Genomic DNA, 26,286 nt, shown 5'->3' with positions numbered 1-26,286 from the left:
GAGGGTGGGCAGAGAGGAGGCCAGAGGGCCCGCTCTTATCAACAAACCCACTTTGTGGTAACAAGCCAGCTCCTGGAGTGAAGACCCTCCCTCACCATAGCGACATCAACCCACCCCTGAGGGCAGACACCTCGCATCACCCCACCCGCAACACCGTGCCACTGGCAGTAAGTGTCTGGCAGAGCGCCCCTGGGGGACACAGGGAAGCCGCAGTCTGCCTTCCCAGGGGCTGAACCCTAAAGATGAGGGACTCTACCTACTTTTTCCAAAAGATTTATTTTATTCCTATGAGAGGCAGACTTACAGAGAGATGGAATAGAGCAAAGGAGGGAGATCTTCCACCTGCTGGTTCACTCCCCAGATGGCCGCTAAAGCCAGGAGCCTGGAACTCTGTATCCAGGTCTCCCATGGGTGCAGGGTCTAACCACTTGGGCCACCCTCCACTGCCTGCCCAGGCGCTTTAGTAGGAGCTGGACTGGATGTAAAGCAGCCGGAACTCAAATCAGGGCTCATAATGGATGCTGGGGCACAACGCCAGCCCCAGTTTTACCTATTTTGTCTCTTTCACGTTCATATAGCCTGGCACACAGTAGGCCCACCATAAATATTTGTGAATTGTGGGGAGCAGCTCGGACTAGACTGTTACTGGAATTAAGACTTATTCTATGCATCTGCTCTCCCACAATATGGCGCTGGGAGAGAAGTAAACAGCTTCCGCACAGCTGCCTCCAGTTCAACCAATTAACTGTAGGACTTGCTCCTGATTGGAGGAGAGCAGCGTACTCGGCGTGTGGGCAGCCGAGTTGGGATTGGCGGAGGAGGACTATAAAGGAGGAGAGAGACGGCATGCACCAGGAACATCTATGGGGAACATCTAGCTGAAGGAACACCTGTGCAGCCCCTGAAGAGAGCTGGCTGGTGGTGTGCCGCTCCCCTGCGGAAGTGGGGAATGCGGCCAGGGGGAACTGCCCTTCCACGGAGGTGGAAGGGATAGTAGCCAACCCGGGAAGAACCAGCAGCAAACCCGGGGAGGGCCGAGCAGACGAAAGAACAGCGCAGGGTTCAGTGTTGCTCCTCCACGAAGAGGGGGAGCGACAGTGAATGAATCAGTCTGTCTTTCTAGAGGAGGTACATTTCTGAAAAGGGAGGAAATTAAATTACAAATCAACAATTTTAAGAGGGAATTTGTTGGGAAAGCAACTTTTTAAAAAAATGTTCTAAATTGACAAATACAAATTGTCTGTATTTACGGAATGCAGCAGTGACCGTAAATGTCTCTGGCACACGTGGGTTTTCTTAGAGAAGCGCGGGCCATGGCGACAGCGCAGTGAGAGCGCGGGGCCAGGGCTCGGCGTGCCCAGCACTGACAGCCTCAACAGCAGCATCGGCTAAGCTTCCCGCATATCTTGGACTTTATCAGATTAGGAGACGGAATTTGTGAGCTCAGTCCACTCTGGTGGCCTTAATGGAGGATTTTTCTCTGGACAGAAAGAAAGGCCTATTCTTACGCTCCCATCCATGACCTGGCTGCAGGGCCAGTCTCGGGGAAGCATCCCAACACGTCACAGAAGGCGGGAGTGACAAGCGCCGACATCGTAATTGAACAATCCTCCAGTGCTTATCACTGTCCCCTCCACACTACTGTACTTCCAAGTCTCCGGGCACGGTCAGCCCCTGGCAAATGCCTGCAACCAGCAACAGCCTACCAGATCTAACATCCCAGCCACCCCTGCTTCCTGCAGCAGTCTGATAACCTGACACACACTCGTTCCCTCATTCACTTATTCAGTCAACAAATATGATCAACCCTGGAAATGCAGAGTGATTCTGGATGACTGAAAGAAAGCTCAGAAGAGCCATGAGGAGTCCCAGAGCTAGAACCAGGAAGCGGAGGAACACCTGGCCCCACATGCCTCTGGGGCAGGTTTCTACCCAGCTCAGTGTCACTCCTACAGACCTCTAGGTGCCACTGTAGGAGGGTACTTTGCCTCCATGTAGTGCTGAGGACATGGTGTTGGCGAGCTCCTTGGGAGGAGAGGCCCTGCCACCCAAGCATCTCTTTGTCCCTGGCACCCAGCACAGGGCCTCGCACACAGAACCCAGTGCTAGTAGAGCTGCTCTATGGATTCCAACAGAACAGATTTCTCGGTATTACTGGACCTGCACCGCCCAGTGTGGTGGCCCCTAGCCACAGGAGATCACACAGCAGTGGAGGTGCGGCTGGAGAAGAGGAACTGAAATGGGCCGTCAGGGCAACATATATATAAAATGTCAAGGACTTAGCACAAAATAAGCTATCTCACTAATAATTCCTACATTGATTACATGTTGAGATGATAATACTTGGGGTTTAGGTTAAATGATGTGATTATTTGTGGGGAGCAACTCGGACTAGACTGTTACTCGAATTAAGATTTATTCTATGCATCTGCTCTCCCACAATATGGCGCTGGGAGAGGAGTAAACAGCTTCTACATAGCTGCCTCCAGTTCAACCAATAAACAGCAGGACCTGCTCCTGATTGGAGGAGAGCAGCGTACTCGGCGTGTGGGTAGCAGAGTTGGGATTGGCGGAAGAGGACTATAAAGGAGGAGAGAGACACCATGCACCAGGAACATCTAAGGGGAACATCTATCTGAAGGAACACCTGTGCAGCCCCCGAGAGAGCCGGCTGGTGGTGTGCCGCTCCCCTGCGGAAGTGGGGAATGCGGCCAGGGGGAACTGCCCTTCCACGGAGGTGGAAGGGTCGGTAGCCAACCCGGGAAGAACCAGCAGCAAACCCGGGGAGGGCCGAGCAGACAAAAGAACAGCGCAGGGTCCTGTGTCGTTCCTCTGCGAAGAGGAGGAGCGACAATTATTAAAATTAATATCACCTGTTTTGAATTTTTTACCACGGCTACTAGAAGATTTAAGATTATTTTTAGTAAATTAAGGCTAATTCTCATGTGCAAAACACGTTCAATCTCTTGTTTTTCTAAGTTCTTTTTAGTAGCATGGACAATTTCCTTCTAACGAGGTTTCCATTCAGCCTGTGTTCAGAATATCCGAGTCACATATACAAATACTTGTCAAATTGTATCATCAGTATGTCTCACACTTTGGAAGATTTGCTATTTTGAACAAGAAACAATAATCGCCACTCTTGCTGTATCAAAGTCTTCCCAAGGGCATGTGATATGCGTGCAGCCAACACTTAAATAGCTCTTCGGTTTCTGGCTCCAAGCACTTGGGCTTATCCTCTCTCCCCCCTCAGCCTTGGCACCCTGGGCAGCTCCCCCCATCGCAGCTCTTTCCACTGACCTCAGAAGGGGGCTGGCTCAAATAACACACTTGTCAAAACACCTAGGTAAGCACTGCGCTGGCGGGCCCGCAGAAATAGCCGTGAGGAGACAGAGTGCTCTGTGCAGACAAGAGGAACCACGCGCGGGCCCCTCCGCCTTTCTAAGGCTTGGCTCCCACGTGATTGGTCGACTGTGAAGGTCACTAATCGTCTCCATTCTGTCCGCTTAGACAGGCCTGCTCTAGTGGGCACTGACAAAGCTCAACTGATTTGTAAGCTTTGGGTCCTGCTGTAACGAAAATCCTCCGTGCTGAAGTAGGGAAAGTAAAGTTGCCCACGGCCAATGATCCGGAACAAAACTGAAAAGTTTCTACACGATCCGGGGACGGTGGAGCGAGCTGGGCATCACGGGTCCTCGGGGAGAAAAGCTCCGAAGGCCGGCAGAGCACCTGCTCGCCTGTCTCAGACGCCGCGAGTCTGAAACGTTTAGCTCAGAGTTTGGCACATGGTACGTGTTCAAGAAATGTCTTTCGCATGAAAATGTGAATACACAGGCGTTTGTTATCTACAGGAACCCCGCAGTCACCACCTTTTTGTTTTTCCTTTTTTTTTTTTTTTTTTTTTTTAAGCCCTGTGTGGTACAGCAGACAGAACAAGGCTTTCAAGTTTTACTCAAAATCAAACCTGAGTCCCCCCACGGCCTGCAAAGCACTGCACGGCTGCAACCCGACTCCTTCAGGCTCAGTCTGACCACTCTGCCCCCCCGCCCCGCCCCCTCTCCAGCCACCTGGCCTCCTTGTCGCCTCAGGCCAGTCCCACGTTCCTGCCACAGTGCGCTTGCACCTGCCCCTTCTTGCCTAGAACACACATTCCTCCAGCCCCTGCTCAAATGTCACCTCACCAGGACGGCTATCCTCACCACCCTAAACCAAAATAGCTCGGTGTATGTCTTCATACAGCTCACGGGTTACGTGGACCTCTTACGTGGCTGTCGGTTCCCGGAGGGCTGGGACCGCGTTCACTGCCCCTTCCCTCACGCCTGGAGTGCCGGGCGCGTATCTGTTGGGTGAAGAAGCTACCGAACATCAGACTGAGCCAGACACGGGCCTGGTCCTCACTCTACCAGGAGGAAGCCGCGTGACGGCCCCGACAGGCGGGCCCTGACGCCCGTTGTGAGTCTGTGGTGCTGGCTGGGAAGGGATGGATCTAAAGCCCGCCTTTGACAAACGGCCTTGAGCTCAGTTGTAGCAACACAAGGATCCTTGTGGACATTCACGAACTGCTTGCTCGGGACACAAAACCTGCCCTTTCCAGTCCCGCAGGTGGGATGGAGCCCGGGACGCGCACCCTCCTCCCACAGACCTTCCTTTCATGTCTGCCTGCGCTCCACGGAGCGCGGGAACTGTGAGGACAACCACGGACCCCCAGGGATTTTCGTGACCCAGTACCTGGTGCGGTCCGTGGCAATAGCAGGTCTCAGGCGCCTCAGGTCACAGACCTATGGGGACCAAACCCGCGCCGGCCCGCGCTGGTGAAGAGTGGGCGGGAGGACTCAGCTGAGCGAGAGCCACGCGGGCCTGCACACAGCCACACCGTTTACTCCTGTGACGATCTGCAGGTCACCATGTTCCCAGATGAGAGCCCGGCTCGCTGCGGACAGTGCTTGCCCGTGACAGGCTGACAGGCCTCAGACCCAAGCCTGGTGCCACAGATCAGAGCCACACCCCGGTGGTGTCCCCGACCAGAGGTGCGGGCGCTTTGGGCACCTTCAGATTTTCAGATCAGTCTAGAAAGTGGCTACAGACAAGGCCACATATTATACCCAGAGGCATAAAGAAAAGGGTTACAAGCACCTTTTTCCCTTCTAAATATGTTTAAAGTAAAGGGTTGGTTTTTTTTCTGATAATAAAATGTACTATGTTCTTGTTTTAGAAAAACTGAAAAGTTCAGATAAATATAAAAAAAACTCTAAGAGACATCCACTATTAGCTTCTTTTTAATCTTAAGGGTGACTTTTTAACATAACTCTTATTAACTTTTTAACCTTTTCCCACCATTCTAAATTGTACCGACACCATTCTAAATTGTACTGTGAAGAACTTGTCTCACATTCAGTCCAATCCGTTTCCACTGCCAGGGTCCTCATAAGCAGTATTTTCCAACCAAGCGCCGTGTGGCCACCACTCAGGCTGTTTTCACGTTTTGACTTCCAAGTTGCCATTCCAGGAAACACAGACACACACACACACACACACACACACACACAAACAGGCAGCAAGACAGAGCAGGCAGATGGTCTGTCCTTTCCCTGTAACAACTCTTCTAAGCCAAAGTTCGGCCGAGCCACCCTGGTGTCGCCAAGCACTTAAGGAAGGACGGGCAGGACCTGGTGAACACGCAGGCTCACATCCTGGTTCTTCTACGAGGCCTGACTGTGGCTGGAGGCTGTAGGAACGAGATCCGGGTTACAGTGCGCCTGTGGCCAGGTGGCCAGGCCTCTGTGGGGGACGAGCCCCGAGCAAGGCGGGAAGCAGGCTAGTCTCTCGTGCTCACTCCCGCTCCTCAGGGCACACTCCGAATCTCACCTCTGTCTCGGGAAACCACAGAACTTTAGGCCTCGAGGCAAGGCTGGCGAACACCTGGCTCGAAGGCCTTGGAAGGGCTGTGAAACCACCCGGTCTGACCCTGCCAGGCCAACCGCAGGCGGGCCTCGATGCAGTCCATCTGCAGCAGGCTCATGTTTCAGGTGGTCATTTTGTAGGGCCCTCAGATGATGCCATGAACACCCCACTGGCCCTTGGCAGAGAAAGCGTTGCCAGCCCTGCCTTCCAGGAAGCTCAGGCACCGCAGAAGCTCGGAGCCCAGCAGCACTCGGGCAGGAGGGACTGGGGTCCCAGGGCAGCCTCCCCGATCTCCCCCGGGCCAGCCACAGCAGCGTCTCCTTCCCGGTGCCTCCACCCTGGTCCAAGCCCCAGACAGCGCCTTCCTCCCGCCACTGCCTCCTGGAAATGGACTTCCTCGCCTGCCCGTCACACCGCTGACTGTGACCACGACACAGCAGGGAGTGCCACACTGGGGCCACGGTCCTAGTGTCAACCACTCAATGTGTTCCAAATGCCGATCGCAGTCTCAGTGGCCCCTCCTCACCCACGCCACGCCACGCCACGCCACCAAACCAGCCCTCAGCGGCTCAAGGCTCCCCTCCTTTCCTCCTCCCAGTCTCTGCCTGGCGCGCATCTCACCGCCAGGCGGTTTGAGGCTACCTGTGAGGGCCAGCAGCGCCATGCCCAGCCGTCACATTCGCAGTGCAGTGTAAGTGCAGGGGAACTCAGGTTCTCCTGGGCTAACTTTCTGGGGTGAGGACGTGAGGATCCCAAACTCCACCAGGAAGAAGGGGACTAAGGCCGGCGTTGGCAGATTTCCCCTTCTCAGTCCCTCCCGCCAAGGCCAGTGCACTCCGCCATGTTCCACAGGTGCCTGCTCGCCTCTTGCCCCACGCGCCTCCTTCCCGGGGGGTCTCGGCAGCCCCACGGCCACGCTCCCTCCCGGCTTCCCACGGCGCGCAATGCACTGAGCCCCAACTCCCCCCCGAGGAGCAGGGGCTGCCCGCCTCCCCTGGGCGAACAGCGGCCGCAGCCGGCCCTCCCCGCCTAACTCCTCATCATGCACCCTCCTCGCTCAACCTGCGGTGGAGACAGCCCTGGCCGGCCGCAGACACGGCGCCCGGACCTCCAGAAAGCCAGACCGGGAGCCGGGGGCCGCACCGCCCGCACGGGGAGCCCGCCTGCACCCCAACACTCGGGCCCATGCTTACACACACACACACACACACACACACACAGTGCGTGCGCCGCACCAAGTCCCCCCAGACGGAGCCGCCCGGCCCGGTCCAGGCCCGCGGGAGGCGCCCAGCCCCTCTGCACTTAGGCGGGACCCCCGGTGGGCGCGGGGAGCTGGGGGTGCCGCTCGCCCCCGCCCCCCAGCACCGCTCCCCACGGCGTCCGCGCGGCGGACCCGAGGGAGGCCGCAGCGCCCGCTACCTGGCGCCCGGCTCCTCGTCCGACTCCGCCGCCGTCCCGTCCTCCTCTTCCTCCTCCACCTCCTCCTCCTCCTCCTCCTCGCTGGCCAGCTCGCGGGCCGCCTCGTCGTCCCCGTCGGAGCCGAGGAGGCTGGCGTCGGCGTGGTTGCTGTCGCTGGTCGCCATCGTGCCTCCCGGGCGGGCCGGGGCCGGAGCCGGAGTCGGAGCCGTCCGCGCCGCGCCTGCTCTCCTCCCTCTGTGCGGCCCGGCCGGCCCGGCCCGCGGCTCGGGTTGCGGGCGCGGGCGCGGGCGGGGGCGGGGAGCCGGCGACTTTAAATAGAAGTCGCGGCCGAGTGTGGCCGGCAGCGCTCGCCCTCCCCGCGCGCGCCCACTTCGCTGGCCCCTGCGGCCCGTGCCCCGGTGGGGAAACTGAGGCAGCCGACGCTCTCGCTGCTGTGGCCTCGGGGCCGTGGGAAGCAGGGCAGGGGCTGCCTCGCCGTCTCGCGTGGCTGAGGAATGGCTCCTGTCATGGGCGTAGTCAGCCGTGCACTGTCGTCCTCGGTGGCCCCGGACTGTTCGGCCAGGAAACCTCCTGTGCGCTCACTCCACACCTGAGGGCTGATTTTCCTCCCATTAGCCAGAGGCTAACTGTTCTCTGCAGCGCTGCCCAAAGACCCCCTCCGGGCCTGAGTTCGTGCCAAGCCAGTGTCTAAAGCCCCTCCACGTGCCCGCACTGCTCAGGACGAAGCCCACGGGCCACCTGTCAACACCCATCGCACCTGCCCGCTCCCTGCTTTCGACCCAGGAGCGCCCACCATGGTCTCGAGTCACTCCACCGTGCCTTCATCCACACCTAAGGGGTCTTCCTTCTTGAGTTACCCGGTTACCCAGTGTTCAGCTTCACCACCTTTCTCTAAAATCCCAGGCTCAACTCAGTACGCCTCTTTCTGGTTGCCCCATCATCCTGCGTTCAAAGGACATGTATCTCGTGGCCTAGGTAGTCTGTAGGTTGATTACTCATTCCCGTTCTTCACAAGCCCGTCAACTAGCCAAGTACCTACTGGACAGCTACACACGCACAACAGGTGGAGACAAAGACACCTCTTTTCATGGCAGTGGTCTTAAGGCTAGGGCAGCAAACGTTTATTGTCGATGACAGCAAATCCTATCGTCAGAATTGCTGAATACAATGAATGTAGTGTGCGCATTATTTGCCAGTTACACTAGCTTGCATGCACCCACCATTGTGGTGGAATGAGAAGGTGAGAAGGTCATGCCAAGATGGCCTGACAACAGAAACTGCCTGGCAACAGGCCGTGATGGGATGGCTTCGGAAACCACATGACAACAGAGCCTGACTAACAACAGGCTGTGATTGGATGGTTTCAGAAACTGCCTGCAACAGAGCCTGACTGGCAACAGGCTGTGATTGGATGGCTTTGGAAACTGCCTGGCAACAGGCTGTGATTGGCTGGGGCATAGACCGCCCCTTGACCGGATTGGCTGCCTTGGCTATATAAGCAGTTGTAGCAACTGAAATAGACGAGTCTGCTGGGGCTGGCCTCTGGCCCGCTTTCACCCGACCCCCGGGGTTCTGTGTGGTGACCCCAAGCTTCTTGCCCCCACCGCCCTCCACTTCTCAATGAATCCTCTCAGAAAATGAATGGACCTCAACATGCCTCATCTGCTACAAAGAACTGCCCACAGTTCAGTCACGGTACAGACCCAACCTAGAGGGCTGGAAAAGGGTGGACAGTAGGGTCTACCTGCAGGTGGTCACTAGGGGAACACAACACTCATTAGCAATAGCAGCCTTTCTATGTTCCTTGCTTTAATTCAAAGTGTCTTAGAAACACTACAGTCCACACGATTTGCAAAGATCTTAGTTCAAACCCATCCAAAACTCAGAACTGCAGCACAGTCTGCACATGTGTTATTTACTTTTTTGGTGCCGCGGCTCACTAGGCTAATCCTCCGCCTGTGGCGCCAGCACCCCGGGCTCTAGTGCCAGTCGGGGCGCCAGATTCTGTCCCGGTTGCCCCTCTTCCGGTCCAGCTCTCTGCTGTGGCCAGGGAGTGCAGTGGAGGATGGCCCAAGTGCTTGGGCCCTGCACCCACATGGGAGATCAGGAGAAGCACCTGGCTCCTGCCATCGGATCAGCGTGGTGCACCGGCAGTAGTGGCCATTGGGAGGTGAACCAACGGAAAGGAAGACCTTTCTCTCTCTCTCACTGTCCACTCTGTCTGTCAAAAAAATAAATAAATAAAAAGAAAGAAAGAAAGGCAGAATCAGAGACAGATTTCTTATCTGCTAGTCCATTTCCCAAATGCCTGTAATAGGTGAGGCTGGACCAAGCCAAAGCGAGAAGCCAAAACTGTTTAGATCTCCCACATGGACCGCAGAGACCCAACTGTTTGAGTAAACACTGCTACCTCCAAACGAATTAGCAGGAAAGTGGAACACAGGGCAGAGCCAGGACTCAAACCCAGGTACTTTGATGTGGGACGCGGGCACCAGAAGACTGCACATTCTTAAGACCACATGCAAATACACAAGAGATCAACAAAGAAATGGAAATCTAATATTTACCCCACAACTGAGACTGAAAGTACCTACAACGACAGCTTGTTTAGGCTAATCCTCCACCTGCGGTGCCGGCACACCGGGTTCTAGTCCCGGTTGGGGCGCCGGATTCTGTCCCGGTTGCTCCTCTTCCAGGCCAGCTCTCTGCTGTGGCCAGGGAGTGCAGTGGAGGATGGCCCAGGTGCTTGGGCCCTGCACCCGCATGGGAGACCAGAAGCACCTGGCTCCTGGCTTCAGATCAGCGTGGTGCGCCGGCTGCAGCGCCCCAGCCGCAGCGGCCTTTGGGGGGTGAACCAACGGAAAAGGAAGACCTTTCTCTCTGTCTCTCTCTCTGTCCACTCTGCCCGTCAAAAAAAAAAAAAAAAAAAAAATCTCACACACTGACAGCCTGCCCCCCCAGCCTCCCCAAGGGAGCAGGATCTTAGGCTTCAGCCCACCGACTTCAAATTCAGCTGCAATCTATCAATCTCTGGACCTATTTGTTACAGTAACACAGCTTTTTTTTTTTTTTTTTTTTTTTTGAGATAGAGACAGAAAGGTCTTACTTCCATTGGTTCGCCCCCCCAAATAGCCAGCGCTGCGCCAATCCGAAGCCAGGAGCCAGGTGCTTCTTCCTGGTCTCCCATGCAGGTGCAGGCGCCCAAGCACTTGGGCCATCCTCCACTGCCCTCCAGGGCCACAACAGAGAGCTGGACTGAAAGAGGAGCAACCGGGACTAGAACCCGTGGCCCATGTGGGATGCCAGCGCCGCAGGTGGAGGATTAGCCAAGTGAGCCACAGCGCCAGCCCAGTAATTCAGCTTTTAAGAAGCAGGGATAAGGGTGGGACCACTGAAGGCTGGGAGAACAGTGGCAGTGCAGGATCCACACAGTGGTAAACTCCAGGGGTATCAAGCAAAGCAAGCACCCCACCCCTCACCCAGCTGCAGGGCGCTGCAGTGTTACTGAGTGCCGGACTATGTTTTACCCACTCCCCACCAGAACATTAACTACGCTCGGTACATCCTCACAAAGAAAAGCTGCACAGTGCGTAAGAAATTTCAGGAAAATTTCCAAGGAAAAGAATATAAAAGCTTAATTGTGTCAAAAGTACTACATATCAGTAACCTTAAAAAATTCACCTTAATTCACTTATGTGGAAATTCCTTCCTAATAATTCCAGAGAAATAAGGTGTTAATGTGCTTACGTGGCTTAACCACAAAACAACCTCATGCTGAGATTTTCTGTATTATCTAAATCATCAAGCAAAATATATTTAAAAATTTATATTTAGTAATTAAAATTAAATATTTATACTTAATCAAGTACGATAACTGGATTCAATTTAGTTCAAGATAACTACAGCCTCCATCTAACCTCAAAAACAGACTTGCACAGAAAAAAAATCACTTCAACAATTTCCATATATAAACTTTATTCCATTTAACATCATACAAAAATTTGAACTTAAAGGAGAAAATGAAAATATGCACCTTTTACAAGTCAGAGAAAAGCAAGTTTTAGCATCTGAATTGGTCTGCAAAAAATACATTAGAGGTACAAACTGTGCTACAGTAGGTCTAAAAGAAGTTGTACACAGTCCTTCTGAAAAAGTTAAAACTGTTTTCAAGATTTTTTTTACATTTACATTTACAGATATTTACACAAATCAAAAACCTTAATAAACACTGTAGCTTTTTTAGCAGCCACCACTTCTTGTGGAAAAGAAATACTAAAAAAGATATTTTTATAAACATTAAGCTCTTATTTATAATTTTTATGTCTTATCTAAAACATTTTGTAGTGGCTTACTGCCTAAAAATTCCAGTTTCGATTACAATCCTGTAATTGTACACAGGTAACAAAATCTGAGACTACAGATAGGACATAGCTCCACTCTGATCTTCTCGTTCCCGCTGCTTCATGTGACAGGGGAAATGGGAAGCAAAGCAGAGTGCACACTGCACCACGCTGTCACAGAGCACGGGACAATCCTCTCAAACCCCTGTGCGGAACTGATGCTGTGGGACAAGTCACTAACTGCCGCAAGAGCTAGTGTTCAGTGCCGCAGTGCAAAATGTAACGTCGTCTCAACACAAAATGCAAAGCCGTGAGGTACCAATGGAATGCTAACAGGACACGCTCGAAGCCTCGGACCAGCCCCCCAAGTGCAGACAAAGCAACTGTCCAGGGTTTCCCGACTGCGGCCATTTCAGTCACTTCAAGTAACGGGGTGACTGACAGCAGTCTTCACTTTAGGCAACAAACTATCTCTTGGAGGTTACTTCAGCACTCCCCAACAGACCCGCCCCAAATTTCCACACTTCATGTCAGTATTAGCATGTTCAGGTAATCTCCCAAAATATATTTTATCTGGTCTCCTGAAAATTCATGACATAATATTACTAATCATTGACATAAACATTTTCAGAAACGTATTTTTAAATCAAAGGGTTTTATTAGGAAATGCCATAATAAAATATGCAATCTTTATATAAGTATGTCCTTTTAAAAATAAAACATGAAAACCAACAGAACAATCAGAAAGAAACCATGATGGAGGTAAACATAATGCAAATGACACAGCTAATGCTCTTTATTTCTCCGAGGTGACACCAAGAAAGCGACCGGCTATCTTTTCAAGACGGCGGTTCTCAGGGGGAGTATGCTGTTCAAGTCTCTCTTGCTTTTCAATTTGTGCCATGACTGGGAGAGAAAGAGAAATCATTCTTAAAATCCAAAATACATGCACAACAAGCACTCAAAGGCATCTTTAGTGAGTCTCTTCAGGCGGTAAAACTGTGGTTGACTTTTTTCTTCTTTAAGTGTTTTTATTTCCCAAGTTTTTAGTAAGTACATGGATTTTTTCCCCCAAAGAAACCTTTTATTAAAGGAATACAAAATTCATGCATTTCCTAAGCACAAAATTAGGAATACAGTGATTCCTCCCACCCACATCCCCACCCCTCCTCCTCCCTCTCCCATCCCAGTCCCATTCTCCACTACGACTCATTTTCAATTAACTTTATACACAGAACACCAATTCTATACTAAGTAAACAGTTCAACATTTGCACAAAAAATCCAAAAAACTGTTTCAACAGTCCAGACAAGGGCTGTTCAAAGTCACTCTTCTTTAGAAGCTTAATTAACTTTAAAGAAACACCCAAGCACGATCCATCTTTTGGGAGCACCCAGACGTAAGTATAACTTATGAGACGTAAGAATACCCTCCTCTTGATACAATACAAGAAAGTAAGTCCTTGAGAACGAGTTTATCATCAGTCAAGGAAGCACCTGAGAAAACAAGCAATGAAGATGGACATGTAGACGTAACTAAAACTGATGAGGATTGTTTCTGTCTCCAGAAAAGAAAATATTATTTTAAAACTCTGTATCATTGTGGTTCCAATTCATTAATAAACAAATGGGCACACAGGTGGTAGGAAAAGAGACAATGGACAATATTAACATTTATTCACAGATTAAATCAATTACTCTAAAACAGCAATGCATTTAAAACAAAACGTCTGGATTTAAGAGGATAAGGGAAATTACTTCAGTTATCTGACTGACCGTTTTATATTTTTAGTAGCTTTTCTGACTGAAAACATTTACTAAGGAGGAAATAAATCTATAATAAAGCCCATTAAGGTATGCCTCTGAAAAAAACAGTCAATGGAATTTATACAAAAAAAAACCCAAAAACCAAAAACCAAACCTGGCATTCTTGATCACAAGCTATTAAGACCTGGCTTCCTAACTTAGTGGATGCATATCTTTGTCATTTTATTTTCACATCAGTTCTTGGACCTACTGACAGGATTGGTTGTACAGCTAAACAATCCAAAATGTTTACCTATCAATAAGACCAACAATGCAGCAATGCTATTTTTGAGTCCTTAATATAACCTAATATACAAAATACTCGAACTTGGGTGTTTGTTCACAGGACAAATGTTCTATTCTGGCTCACCAATGCGGAGGGCCCAATGTGAAGGACAGTTTCTGATACTTGCATTTGTAATTATCACTAGAGTCCACTCATATGTCTAGAGAAGGAAAAGCAGGCCTCTACCCTGCTCACCACAGACTCCGACCTCTGTCTCCTACGATGCACGCCCGCCTCTGGCTCATGGTACTCATGTTTCTAGCTCTGCACTAGGATCTGGATGCCTGAAGACAGGGACCACACCTCGCACCACCACCGGTGAAGACAACGACTTTTGGAACATAGCCACACACAGGTATTTTTTTTTTTAACGTTTCAGAATGTAAACAAAAATAAACTGGCATCTAATTCCTTGTAAATGTAGGGTATGGGGAAGAAAAAGCGTTAAGTTAGACATTAGCTTCTTCTAAGGCTGAAGTAAATTCCCCAATATTTTAAGCAATGAAAAAGTGTCTGTTCGATTTTATGCACTTATTTTGAGAGCTTACCAAGCTTCCTGTGAAAATGCTTCCTTCCAGGAAAGTAAAAGCCATGTGAAGGAAAACACCAGCTCTCTCTGAAGGGAAAGCATCTCTCAATTCAAGCTCTAAATTCCCTTTCATGCTGTATCAATGGCCTCACAAGAGAAACCAAGACCATTCTGTCCTATTACCTTTTTTCCTTTTAAAGCACACTAGTTGCCGGCGCCGCGGCTCACTAGGCTAATCCTCCACCTGCAGCGCCGGCACACCAGGTTCTAGTACCGGTCAGGGCGCCGGATTCTGTCCCGGTTGCCCCTCTTCCAGGCCAGCTCTCTGCTGTGGCCAGGGAGTGCAGTGGAGGATGGCCCAAGTGCTTGGACCCTGCACCCCATGGGAGACCAGGAGAAGCACCTGGCTCCTGCCATCAGATCAGCGCGGTGTGCCGGCCGCGACGGCCATTGGAGGGTGAACCAACGGCAAAAGAAAGACCTTTCTCTCTCTCTCTCTCACTGTCCACTCTGCCTGTCAAAAAAAAAAAAAAAAAAAAAAAAACACACACACACACACACACAAAAACCACACCACACTAGTCCACTAACATTTCTGAAGTTAATCTGATGAACTGTATACCTTTAAAAACTGATCCTTGATCATGTCAAACTTCTGCTTTTCATGCACAGCTCTGGCTGTATTTGTTCCATCAAAAGGCTCTGAAATGTTAAACACACATGGGAAGAAATTATTTAAATGAGTATGAAACTGATAATATGTGAGGCCTACAAAAACAGTAATTTCATAAGATCCAACCTAACACCTTTATTTGGTTTCTGCTCATAGAAAAGTTTAATATGGCTATGAACTGTTTAATAAGGTAGATGCAATTTAAGTGAGAAGACAAGTAAAAAGTCATCAGCACAGGTGAATCAAGTCTAAACCATACAAGGGAATAAGATATCTGAAGAATTATAGGGCATCGAAGATCTACCCTTAGGAGAATAAATGTAAGTTAAAGAATGAAAAGTCATCAAAAAGAGGGGCCAGAATTGTGGCACAGTGGGTTAAGCTGCTGCCTGCAATGCCAGCATCCCGTATCCCACGTCCGAGTCCTGGGTGCACAACTCGAGTTCAGCTTCCTCCGAAAGCGCCTGGCCCCAGCCACCCTCGTGAGAGACCTGAATGGAATTTCAGGTTCCTGGCTCCAATCTGGCCCAGCCACAACTGCTGAGGCCACTTGGGGAGTGAATAAAGATTTCTTCCTCTTTCTCTCTCTCTGTCTCTCCCTGACTGTAACTCTTTCAAATAAATAAAATAAATCTTCAAAAAAATCTTATGAAAAAAAGTTCTCAAAAAGGAATAAAGCATTATCAGGGCCAGTGCTGTGGCGCAGTGGGTAAAGCCGCGGCCTGCAGTGCCAGCATCCCATATGGGTGCCGGTTTGAGTCCTGAATGCTCCATTTCCAATCCAGCTCTATGGGCTGGGAAAGCGGTAGAAGATGGCCCAAGTCCTTGGACCCCTGCACCCCCATAGGAGAAGCTCCTGGCTCTTGGCTTTTGATCAGTCCAGGTCCAGCCACTGAGGCCATCTGGGGAGTGAACCAGTGGACAGAAGATCTCTCTTTCTGCCTCTGCAATTCAAATAAATAAATAAATATTTTTTAAAACAAAAAGAATAAAGCATTATATTAAAGACTGTTGGTTAATGTCAAGTATCATTGATGATTTAAAAATTTTTTAAAGATTTACTTATTTATTTACAAGGCAGAGTTAGAGGCAGAGGCAAACGGCGGGAGGTGAGAGAGAGGGAGATCTTTTGTCTGCTGGTTCACTCCCCCAAATGGCTGCAACGGGCAAGGCTGTGCCAATCTGAAGCCAGGACCCAGAAGCCACCTCCAGGTCTCCTGCGTGGGTTCAGTGGCCCTAACACTTGGGCCATCTTCTACTGCTTTCCCAGGCCACAGCAGGGAGCTGGATCAGAAATGGAGCACCCAAGACTCAAACTGGCCCCCATATGGGATGCTGGCACTGCATGCCGCGGCTTTACCCACTGTATCACACCGCCGGCCCCTATGGTTTAAAATTGAGCTTTAATTGAAAAGCTGATTTTGTTCAGCAGGAGAAAGGTCAATACCCTTTCAGAGCAGAAGTTCAATGAGAGAGAACATGGAAGACAGTGTAGTGGCTGCTTTAGAAAAAGACTGAAGCCAGGACTTAGATGAGAAATCTGGCAGATAAATAAGAGAAATACAAAACAGCAAGAAGGGAAGATAGGAAGAAAACAAAGAATTGTTAGGTGTATGTGTCTTCCTTCCATGTCAACATCTCCATCCTACCCACTGTGCACCCGAAAGATGAGAGAAGAATCTATGCACAGAAAACAGAAAAGAAAAAACCAGAAGACAAGGAAACCAAAGACAACAGCGAGAAGAGGGGGATGACTGAGGGGCTGGGAGTGAGATGGAATCACCAGAACAATGCCAGCAGTGTATTAGAAATCCAAGATTCAGAAAAATTCCCTTTATTTTTCATTGATTAGAATGGCTATTTTTTTTTTTTTTTTTTTTTTTTTTTTTGGACAGGCAGAGTGGACAGTGAGAGAGAGAGACAGAGAGAAAGGTCCTCCTTTTGCCGCCGGCTCACTCTCCAATGGCCGCCGCAGCCGGCACATTGCGCTGATCTGATGGCAGGAGCCAGGTACTTCTCCTGGTCTCCCATGGGGTGCAGGGCCCAAGCACTTGGGCCATCCTCCACTGCACTCCCTGGCCACAGCAGAGAGCTGGCCTGGAAGAGGGGCAACCGGGACAGAATCCGGCGCCCTGACCGGGACTAGAACCTGGTGTGCGGGCGCCACAAGGCGGAGGATTAGCCTAGTGAGCCGCGGCGCCGGCCTAGAATGGCTATTTTTAAACAGAATTTAGTGTCACAATACTGCATTGTTCGTCTTTGTTTATAAGACTGACTTTTTACTTATTTATTTATTTGAAAGGCAGAGTAACGGAGAGAGACAAAGACAGCAAAAGAATTTCCAAGTTCTTGGGCCATTTTCCACTGCCCTCCCAGGAGTGTTAACAGGAAGCTGGGTCAAAAGCAAAGCAGAGGCCTGGCGCTGTAGGGTAGCAGGTAAAGCTCCCCCTGCAGCATCAGCATCCTGTATGGGTGCCGGTTCGAGTCCCGGCTCCTGTACTTCTGATCCAACTCCCTGCTAATGCCCCTGGGAAAGCAGCAGATGACCCAAGTCCTTGGGCCTTTGAACCCACATGGGATAATGAGAAGAAGCTCCTGACTCCTGGTTCCTGGCTTCGGACAGGCCCAGCTCTGGCTGTTTTGGCCATTTGGGGAGTGACCCAGTGGATGAAAGATCTCTGTCTCTCCCTCCCTCTCTTTCTGAGGAAGGAAGGAAGGAAGGAAGGGAGGAAGGGAGGAAGGGAGGAAGGGAGGAAGGGAGGAAGGGAGGAAGGGAGGAAGGGGGGGGGGAGGGAGCGAGGAGCAAAGCCAGCCAGAACTGGAACCTGCATTTTGATATGGGATGCCGGAGTTGCAAGGGCAGGGTTTAACTTGCTGTGCCACAATGCCAATCCCTGTTTCTTTTTTTACAGAGTATATCCATAAGCCAAACTGTTTCAGAAGGTATCATGTACACAATCTACCACAGTGTTCAATATTCAGTACAACATACTAACTAAAATAATACACATCCACTGTACAATTAGCAAACCAGACACCAAAATATTTAATTTCATATTCACAAACTCTTATGATGTTGCATTTAACCCAATATAAAAAAATATGCTAAACTGGATGTATTCTACAAATGCTGATTCTCAATCCTTTGTTTTTTACTGCATCAATTTGGTATCCACAGAACAATCGTGCCTCTTGAAGTCAATTTCCACTGATTTCAAAGAAAATGTCTCAAAGATCTTTTCAACTACATGTAAATCAGTTTTAGAGAAAAGAATAACCTCAGATAATTTAATTTTAAAGTAAAACTGAATACTATCGCTAAGAATCTGGTTCACACTAAGAAGCAATATTTTTAGTGTGAAAAAATATAAAATAAATTATATTATCTGAAAGTAAAGATGAACTTTTTTTTTTTTTTTTTTTTTTTTTTTATTTTTGACAGGCAGAGTGGACAGTGAGAGAGAGAGACAGAGAGAAAGGTCTTCCTTTTGCCGTTGGTTCACCCTCCAATGGCCGCCGCTGCAGCCGGCGCACCGCGCTGATCCGATGGCAGGAGCCAGGATCCAGGTGCTTTTCCTGGTCTCCCATGGGGTGCAGGGCCCAAGCACCTGGGCCATCCTCCACTGCACTCCCTGGCCATAGCAGAGAGCTGGCCTGGAAGAGGGGCAACCGGGACAGAATCCGGCGCCCTGACCGGGACTAGAACCCGGTGTGCCGGCGCCGCAAGGTGGAGGATTAGCCTATTGAGCCATGGCGCCGGCCTGTAAAGATGAACTTTTGTTCCACATCAAAATGATGACAAGCATGAGGAATGCAGAAGGACGGCCCGAATCTTTCCCACCAGGAGGATTCACGTCCATTTCTTACAACTGCAGAATTGTAAGTGATTCTTTAATTGAAAGTTATACTGAAAGGCTTGCAAATCACTTCAGAACACCAGCTAGCGGTCGAGGAGCCATTCCTCAGCGGCCTGACACCCAGGGGAGGGCAGGCGGGGATGCCCGGGAACGCTACCTTCCACACAGATGTACTTATTTCTCCACTCAATCCCATCAGGCCTCGGGATGGCTTTGGCTTCACGAACTGAAATCATCTGACTGTTCCAGCTGTAAGAGGAGAACATTGAGCATGTTAAGCACTTTCGTAACCATTCTGTCAATAGCAAGGCTCACCCTGACACTTCTGGAGAACACAGAAACTTGCCTCAACCCTCAGCACCACAACCCCATTTCCCTCCTCCATGTTTTTCTTGATGGCATTTATTGCCCAAAATCTACTTACTGAACAACACCTAGTTTATGTATTGCCCCCAAGGAGAATGACTCTGCATACTGATGAGATATTTATTTGTTACTTTCACTGCTCACCCCTTGCACTATTAGTATACAGCAGGTATTGTGTAATAATAAATGAATATGAAAAATAAGTACAAGCAAATGTGTGTGTGTGTGTATAAATAAACTATTCTCACTGTTACCAACGCATTGGCCAGCGCTGCGGCTCACTAGGCCAATCCTCCGCCTTGCGGCGCGGGCACACCGGGTTCTAGTCCCGGTCGGGCTGCTGGGTTCTGTCCCAGTTGCCCCTCTTCCAGGCCAGCTCTCTGCTGTGGCCAGGGAGTGCAGTGGAGGATGGCCCAAGTGCTTGGGCCCTGCACCCCATGGGAGACCAGGAGAAGCACCTGGCTCCTGCCATCGGATCAGCGCGGTGCACCGGCTTCAGCATGCCGGCCGTGGCGGCCAATTGAGGGTGAACCAAGGGCAAAGGAAGACCTTTCTCTCTGCCTATCTCTCTCACTGTCCACTCTGCCTGTCAAAAAAAAAAAAAAAAAAAAACCTAAAAAAAAAAAAAAAAACAAAACATTGAGAGTGTTTTATGGACAGGCATTGTGGCATAGTGCGTAAAGCCACTGACCTAAATGACCCATCCGATGTGGGCACCAGTTCGAGTCCCGGCTGCTCCACTCCCAATCCAGCTCTCTGCTAATGGTTTGGGAAAAGCAGCAGAAGACAGCTGAAGTGCTTGTGCCCCTGGCCACCTGTGTGAGAGACCCAGTTGAAGCTCCTGGCTTTGGCCTGGCCCAGGCCTGACCACTGCAGACATCTTGGAGGTAAACCAGCAAGTGGAAGATCAAGATCTCTCTCTCTCTCTCTCTCATTCAAATAAATAAATGAGACTTATTTATTTATTTGAAAGGCAGAGTTATAGAGAGGAGAGGCAGAGAGAGACAGAGGTCTTCCATATGCTGGTTCACTCCCCAGATGGCCACAGTGGCTGGAGCTGGGCTTATCTGAAGTCAGGAGCCTGGAGCTTCCTCCTAGTCTCCCATGTAGGTGCAGAGGCTCAAGGACTTGGACCATCTTCTACTGCTTTCCCAGGCCATAGCAGAAGCACCCAGGACTCAAACCAGCACCTATAACGGATGCTGGCACTGCAGGCCGCAGCTTTACCTGCTATGCCATAGCGTCAGCCCCCAAATAAATGAACCTTAAAAAAAAGAAAAAGTTCTTATTTGTTAAGAGAAAGTTTATCTTCTTGTTTTTGTCTTCTGATACCATTAAACAACTTTTGTTCAGGTACATCTTTATTTGCTTGATTTGGGAGACAATTTGGAATTTTCCAAAAGGAGTGGGAATTTCCAATAAAAATATTCCAGGCATATACAGTTTTAGGAAAACATAATTAATACTGTAAGAAAACAAACTGTAAGTGCTAGATATTATGTGTAGCTGTCAACAGTAAAATTTTATTCAAGTAGGACAATTTTATCAGCATGCCTGCATGTAATCTGTCCAGCTTTCAGTGTATACTAGCCTTACATTTTGTTTTTTTTTTAAGTTTTAAGAATTTCTTTACATTTTTAGCAGTTACCACAAATTTTTAAAGATTTATTTATTTGAAAGGTAGCGTTACAGAGAAAGAGGAGGAGAGACCCAGTGCACCATAGCACCAGCCTTGTATTTTCTTTTTCAAGGAATATAATACAAGGGTACTTCAAAGTCTGTGGAGGAGTCAGTGTTGTAGCTCAGTGGATTAAGCCACCACCTGCAATGCCAGCACCCCTATAGGCTCCAGTTTTGAGTCCTGGCTGCTCCTCTTCCCATCCAACTCCCTGCTAATGGCCTGGGAAAGCAGTGAAAGATGGCCCACATGCTTAGGCTCCTGCCACCCACATGGGAGACTCAGATGAAGTTCCTGGCTACTGGCTTCAGCCTAATCCAGCCCTGTCTATTGCTGCCATTTGGGGAGTGAACCTGAAGATTTAAGATACCACGTTCTCTCTCTCTCTCTCTCCCTCTCTAGCTCTCTTTCTGCCTCTCCCTCTCTGTAACTCTGGCTTTCAAATAAATAAACAAATCTAAAAAAAAATTTGTGAAAAAGTGAAATTAAAATATAAGCTTATTTTGGCACAAAACTGTTTAAAATTTTGAGTACTAAGAGCTTTTGTGTACAAGAAAAATAAACGTGGTGAATAGCTGCTATCTTCTTTCCAGCAGCATTAATTTTCTCCACCAGTTTAGCAAACAGAGAAAGACTAAGGCTTGGGATCTTCTGCCTCTAACTCTCACTGTACTCTTCCTCTATCAGAGAAAAAAATCCGTAAAAATATAATCTTGAGTTTCTGGAAATGAGGTTATCTTCTATGTTAATTACACAAGAAAAAGTTTGCATCTTGTGAGGTTTGTTCACAAAGCAACCTAAAGCATGATTTTCTTTCTCTTTTTTCTTTTTTTTGACAGGCAGAGTTAGACAGCGAGAGAGAGACAGAGAGAGAGAGAGAGAAAGGTCTTTCTTTTCCATTGGTTCACCCTCCAATGGCCGCCGCAGCCGGCGCACCGCGCTGATCCGATGGCAGGAGCCAGGTGCTTCTCCTGGTCTCCCATGGGGTGCAGGGCCCAAGCACTTGGGCCATCCTCCACTGCACTCCCTGGCCACAGCAGAGAGCTGGCCTGGAAGAGGGGCAACCGGGACAGAATCCGGCGCCCCGACCGGGACTAGAACCCGGGGTGCCAGCGCCACAGGCGGATGATTAGCCTAGTGAGCCGCGGCGCCGGCCGTTATTTTTAAAAGGCACAAATCCAGTGGGGCGACTCTGCCCCTGACTCCTCCTAACTCCAGGTGGCTCAGTCGCAACTGAAATAAGGCCTTGCCTCTCTCTCCCTAATGCTGGACGTTATGAAAGAAAGGACCATGGACAACTGAGCAATTGTTTCAATTGTCATCAGTGCAGCTTGTATTTCCAATGTGTGCTTTATATCCTATTATATAACATAGAGTATGTATTGGAATACACATGAATATATATATATATTTGTATCTAGTTTGTGTGTGTGTGTGAGAGAGAGAGACAAGAGAGTATTTTAAAACACTGTGAGTAAGTAGAATTGTTTTTGAAATACATTAACAATTTTTCATCATATCCATTTCTCATGAATCTTGTGAAAGACACTGCAAAGCATAGAATTCACATTTTTGTACCAAAATGTACATATTTAATTCCATTTTCCATAAAATCTGAAGTAAGCTCTTAAAAAAATAAAATAAATAAAAGGCATAGATCTGGTTCTTTCTTTTAGATGAGTTCAGAATATTTGAATACTGTGTCCTAAACTTAAACTGCAACCTTTATTTCCTTAATTCAAGGGAACTCGAGCCTTATAACTATATTTCTATTCAACCCTGAATTTATATTACATGCCACTGGTCACTTCTAAGTTGGATCACAGAAGCAGTACATAACATACGTGTGTTCATTTTACTGACAATCCCTAACCAAGTCTCACTTAAGCTCCAACCTTCAAACAATCTAAGTAATTCAGTTATTTAAAATTAGTATATCAAATAAAGTACTCCAAAGAGAAAAGGAGTATGTTGAGTCACTACCATTTCGGCTCATTAAATCTGAATTTTCCAAGAAATACTCACTATATCTAAATTAAATTTAATCTACACTAGATCTTACACTGGCCTGAGGTTCCCCATTATATTAAGTCCTTGCTTCTCTACAGTGATAATACACTAGTGCTTATCAAGTAACTCTTACAGGTATTCTTTTTGTGATCAACAGAAAGTATTTTGACACGACCAAATAAACTGGAATGTAGCCTTCAACAATATTACCAAAAGAAAAGTTTTCTGTCTGACAAAGTCAAAAATTATGAGCCTGATCTGCTGTTGCATATATATGCATATTAGACTAAGCCATTTAAGTCAACAAATGCATATAATTTTGTTGCATAATCAAGGGTTGGGAAGTAAACAGAAAGCAAACCGTGTCTTAAGCAGAGAAAGCGGCACTCTGGTTTTGTTTTGCTCTAACAGGCTCTTCCTCTTCTACCAGGGCCCCACCTGAGTCTTCTAATGCTAGAGAACCAAGCCAGGCCGCAGGAAGCCAACACTTCTTTCCCAAATCCTTGACCCAGCTCTAATACTTCACTCAGCCCCAGGCTGATATTTACAACTAACTATTGCCCACGGGCGTCCCTGGGCACACATTTTCAAGACTGAATGTAATACATTCTACCGACGGTCAATTACTAAAATCGCTTCCTTGCATATACTCTAACCCGGCTTACCCTGCCTGCTCCGCTGAACTTCCTGGGCTGAAACGCAAGCTGAGTAAACCTACGCCAGTTCTTGCATGCAACTGAACATATGCGCAGATGCAATCAGGCAGAATGACCACACTGTGAGTGCATGGCCACTTAACTCAGAAGGCCCTTGAACACACCAGCCCACCAGTTACACTCAAGCTCCATAGCTAATTCACCCTTTTAGTCCAGTACGGATACTTCTTGCCTTCTCCCTGCTTCTCAGATTTCCTCCCTCAGTCATTCTCAGCAAGTGTTCATGGTTTATTTCACTAAGTAACTACAGCAATCTTGCAAAAATCCCCACTATCTTCCACCACACTACTCCCTCTACATCACCTGCGCCCACAGTGTCTGCTCTTCGTTATTAATAAATCATCCATGCTTCTACTCTACTCATGCTCTGGATTCCAATTCTTCTTGACCCAAACAAGGATGCTGTTCCCAACAGTTCACAATGCCCTTCTCTACTATCATCGAGATAGGTTACTTCTCCCATAAAAACAAAAACTCGACATCCCCAACCCTCCCTGTTTCTTCTGCTCTCCTTTACAAACACATGAACTACAAGATCTCTGTCAGTTTCTCCTCCTGGACTTTTCTGAGTCCACCCCACTGATGCTTTTTATCCCCATTGTTCACAGAAACTGTTCTTATCAAGCAGACAAGAGGCGACCTGGGACAACCTCATCCCTACTGGAGTGCCTGCTGCAAGTACTGCTCCTGATGCACCCCGGTGGCTCCATTACTCGGATTCCTGTCACAGAGGAGATGCAGACTGACTTCTGGGACCCTCGCTTGGGCCTGGCCCAGCTCTGGCTATCACAGGCACTGGGGGATGAACCAGCAGCTGAAGAATCTTTCTCCTGTTCCATCTCTCCATCTTTTCCAATAAGATGCAAATAAACAAAAACATTGTTTAAAAAGGAAGTCACACACTGTAGCACAGAAGGTTAAGCTACCAGCTACAACAAAGGCATCCCACAGAGGTGCCAGATCCTGTCCTAGCTGATCTACTTCCGATTCAGCTCCCTACTAATGGCCTAGGAAAAGAAGCAGAATATGGCCCAAGTGCTTGAGCCCCTGACACCCCACATGGGAGACCTGGAAGAAGCTCTGGCTCCTGGCTTCAGCATGGCCCAGCCCTGGCCGCTGCTGCATTTGAGGAGTGAACCAGTGGATGAAAAATATCTTTCTCTGTCTCTCCCTCTCTATCTCTGTAACTCTTTCAAATACATAAATTTTTTTTTCTTTTTGCCACAGATTGGCTCCCATGTCTGATTTATTTTTTATAAAAGATTTATTTGAAATAGAGAGAGAGAAAGGGGGAGATAGAAGTATCTTCCATTTGCTGGTTTATTCTGCAAATGGCCACAATGGTCATAGCTGGGCTGTTCTGAAGCCAGGAGCCAAGAGCTTCTGACAGGTCCCCTACCTGGGTGGTAAAAGCCTAAGGACTTGGTCATCATCCACTGTCTTCCCAGGCTCATTAACATGGAGCTGGATGGAAAGTAGGACAGCTGGGACTCAAACCACTGTACCACGGTCATGCCAGTATCACAGGCAGTAGCTTTACCCACTATGCAACAATGCCAGCCCCCAAATAATTAAATCTTAAAAAAAGTCAAAATCAGCCGGCGCCGTGGCTCACTAGGCTAATCCTCTGCCTTGCAGCGCCGGCACACCGGGTTCTAGTACTGGTTGGGGCGCTGGATTCTGTCCCGGTGGCCCCTCTTCCAGTCCAGCTCTCTGCTGTGGCCAGGGAGTGCAGTGGAGGATGGCCCAAGTGCTTGGGCCCTGCACCCCATGGGAGACCAGGAGAAGCACCTGGCTCCTGGCTTCAGATCAGCGCGGTGTGCCGGCCGCAGCGCGCCAGCCGCTGGAAGGTGAACCAACGGTAAAGGAAGACCTTTCTCTCTGTCTCTCTCTCTCTCCCTGTCCACTCTGCCTGTCAAAAAAAAAAAAAAAAAAGTCAAAATCATGAAAATTAACTACAAGACCCTACATGAGTGGACTTCCTTACTCTTTGATGTCATGTCCTTCCACTTTCTTAGCCTTATTGGTTTTTTTTGTTGGTGGTGAAAGGCAGAGTTACATGGAGAGGAAGAGAGGGAGACACCTTCCATCCACTGGTTCACTCCTCCAAATGGCCACAATGGCCAGGGCTGGGCCAGGCCAAAGCCAGGAGCCCAGAGCTTCTTTCCAGTCTCCCACTGGAGGGCAGGGGCCCAATCACTTGGGCCATCTTCCACTGCTTTCCCAGGCACATTAACAGAGAGATGGAGTGGAAATAGAGCAGCCAGGACTTGAACCAGCACCCATATGGGATGCTGGCACTGCAGGCGGAAACTTAGCCTGCTACGTCACAACATCTGCCCCATTTCTTCTTTCACTAGCTTCTTTGCTGTTCCTTGAGTACGTCAGGCACAGGCCCCTCAAAGCACTGGCGTTTGCTTTTCCTCAGCTCCCACACAGCCACTCATAGCACCACCTTCATCAGGTCATTGTTCATAGGTCACCTCTTGATGGGGGACAGGTGACACGCTGCACCGTGGGGACTGAAACTGCACAGCTAGCCACAGCAGACCGTCCTTGGTGGTTTTCCTTTGTTCCTCTGCTCCTGTCACCTAGTGCACTGCACGCTGTTTACTGCTTACTGTCTACCTCTTCACATTACAATGTAAGCTCCAGGAGGGCTTGTTTGCTGCTACACCCAGTGCACAAAAAATAGCTTGGCATACA

The 26,286-nt window shown here is 49.0% G+C and overlaps 2 protein-coding genes across 9 annotated transcripts in view; both read right to left on the bottom strand.

The window, feature by feature from the left end:
* The window catches only part of CMYA5 (cardiomyopathy associated 5), an 87,288-nt gene extending 79,714 nt beyond the window's left edge, over positions 1-7,574 (bottom strand). The window contains exon 1 of the mRNA XM_070056327.2: positions 7,321-7,574. Coding sequence (XP_069912428.2) covers positions 7,321-7,484 — 164 coding nt within the window. The 5' untranslated portion in view covers positions 7,485-7,574. The remainder of the gene's footprint in view (positions 1-7,320) is intronic.
* Positions 7,575-11,278: 3,704 nt separating this feature from the next.
* TENT2 (terminal nucleotidyltransferase 2) overlaps positions 11,279-26,286 on the bottom strand; it is an 87,637-nt gene continuing 72,629 nt past the window's right edge. For 6 of the 8 annotated variants that reach the window (XR_016220346.1, XR_016220347.1, XM_008261869.5 and 3 more), the window contains 3 exons: positions 18,968-19,059; positions 14,903-14,982; positions 11,279-12,566 (listed from right to left, as the gene is read on the bottom strand). Coding sequence is in view for 4 of the 8 variants with exons in the window: in XM_008261869.5 (XP_008260091.3) it covers positions 12,492-12,566; positions 14,903-14,982; positions 18,968-19,059 (247 nt within the window). In the remaining 4 variants the exon portion in view is untranslated. The remainder of the gene's footprint in view (positions 12,567-14,902; positions 14,983-18,967; positions 19,060-26,286) is intronic. The other 2 variants (XR_016220343.1, XR_016220344.1) reach the window with 1 other exon arrangement.

The sequence above is a fragment of the Oryctolagus cuniculus genome, chromosome 14 (genome assembly GCF_051225735.1).
Source record: "Oryctolagus cuniculus isolate XC-2025 breed Fujian yellow rabbit chromosome 14, ASM5122573v1, whole genome shotgun sequence".
NCBI classification, from domain to species: domain Eukaryota; kingdom Metazoa; phylum Chordata; class Mammalia; order Lagomorpha; family Leporidae; genus Oryctolagus; species Oryctolagus cuniculus.
Note: the sequence above shows the minus strand (reverse complement) of the source record. Positions and strands in the feature narration are given on the sequence as shown.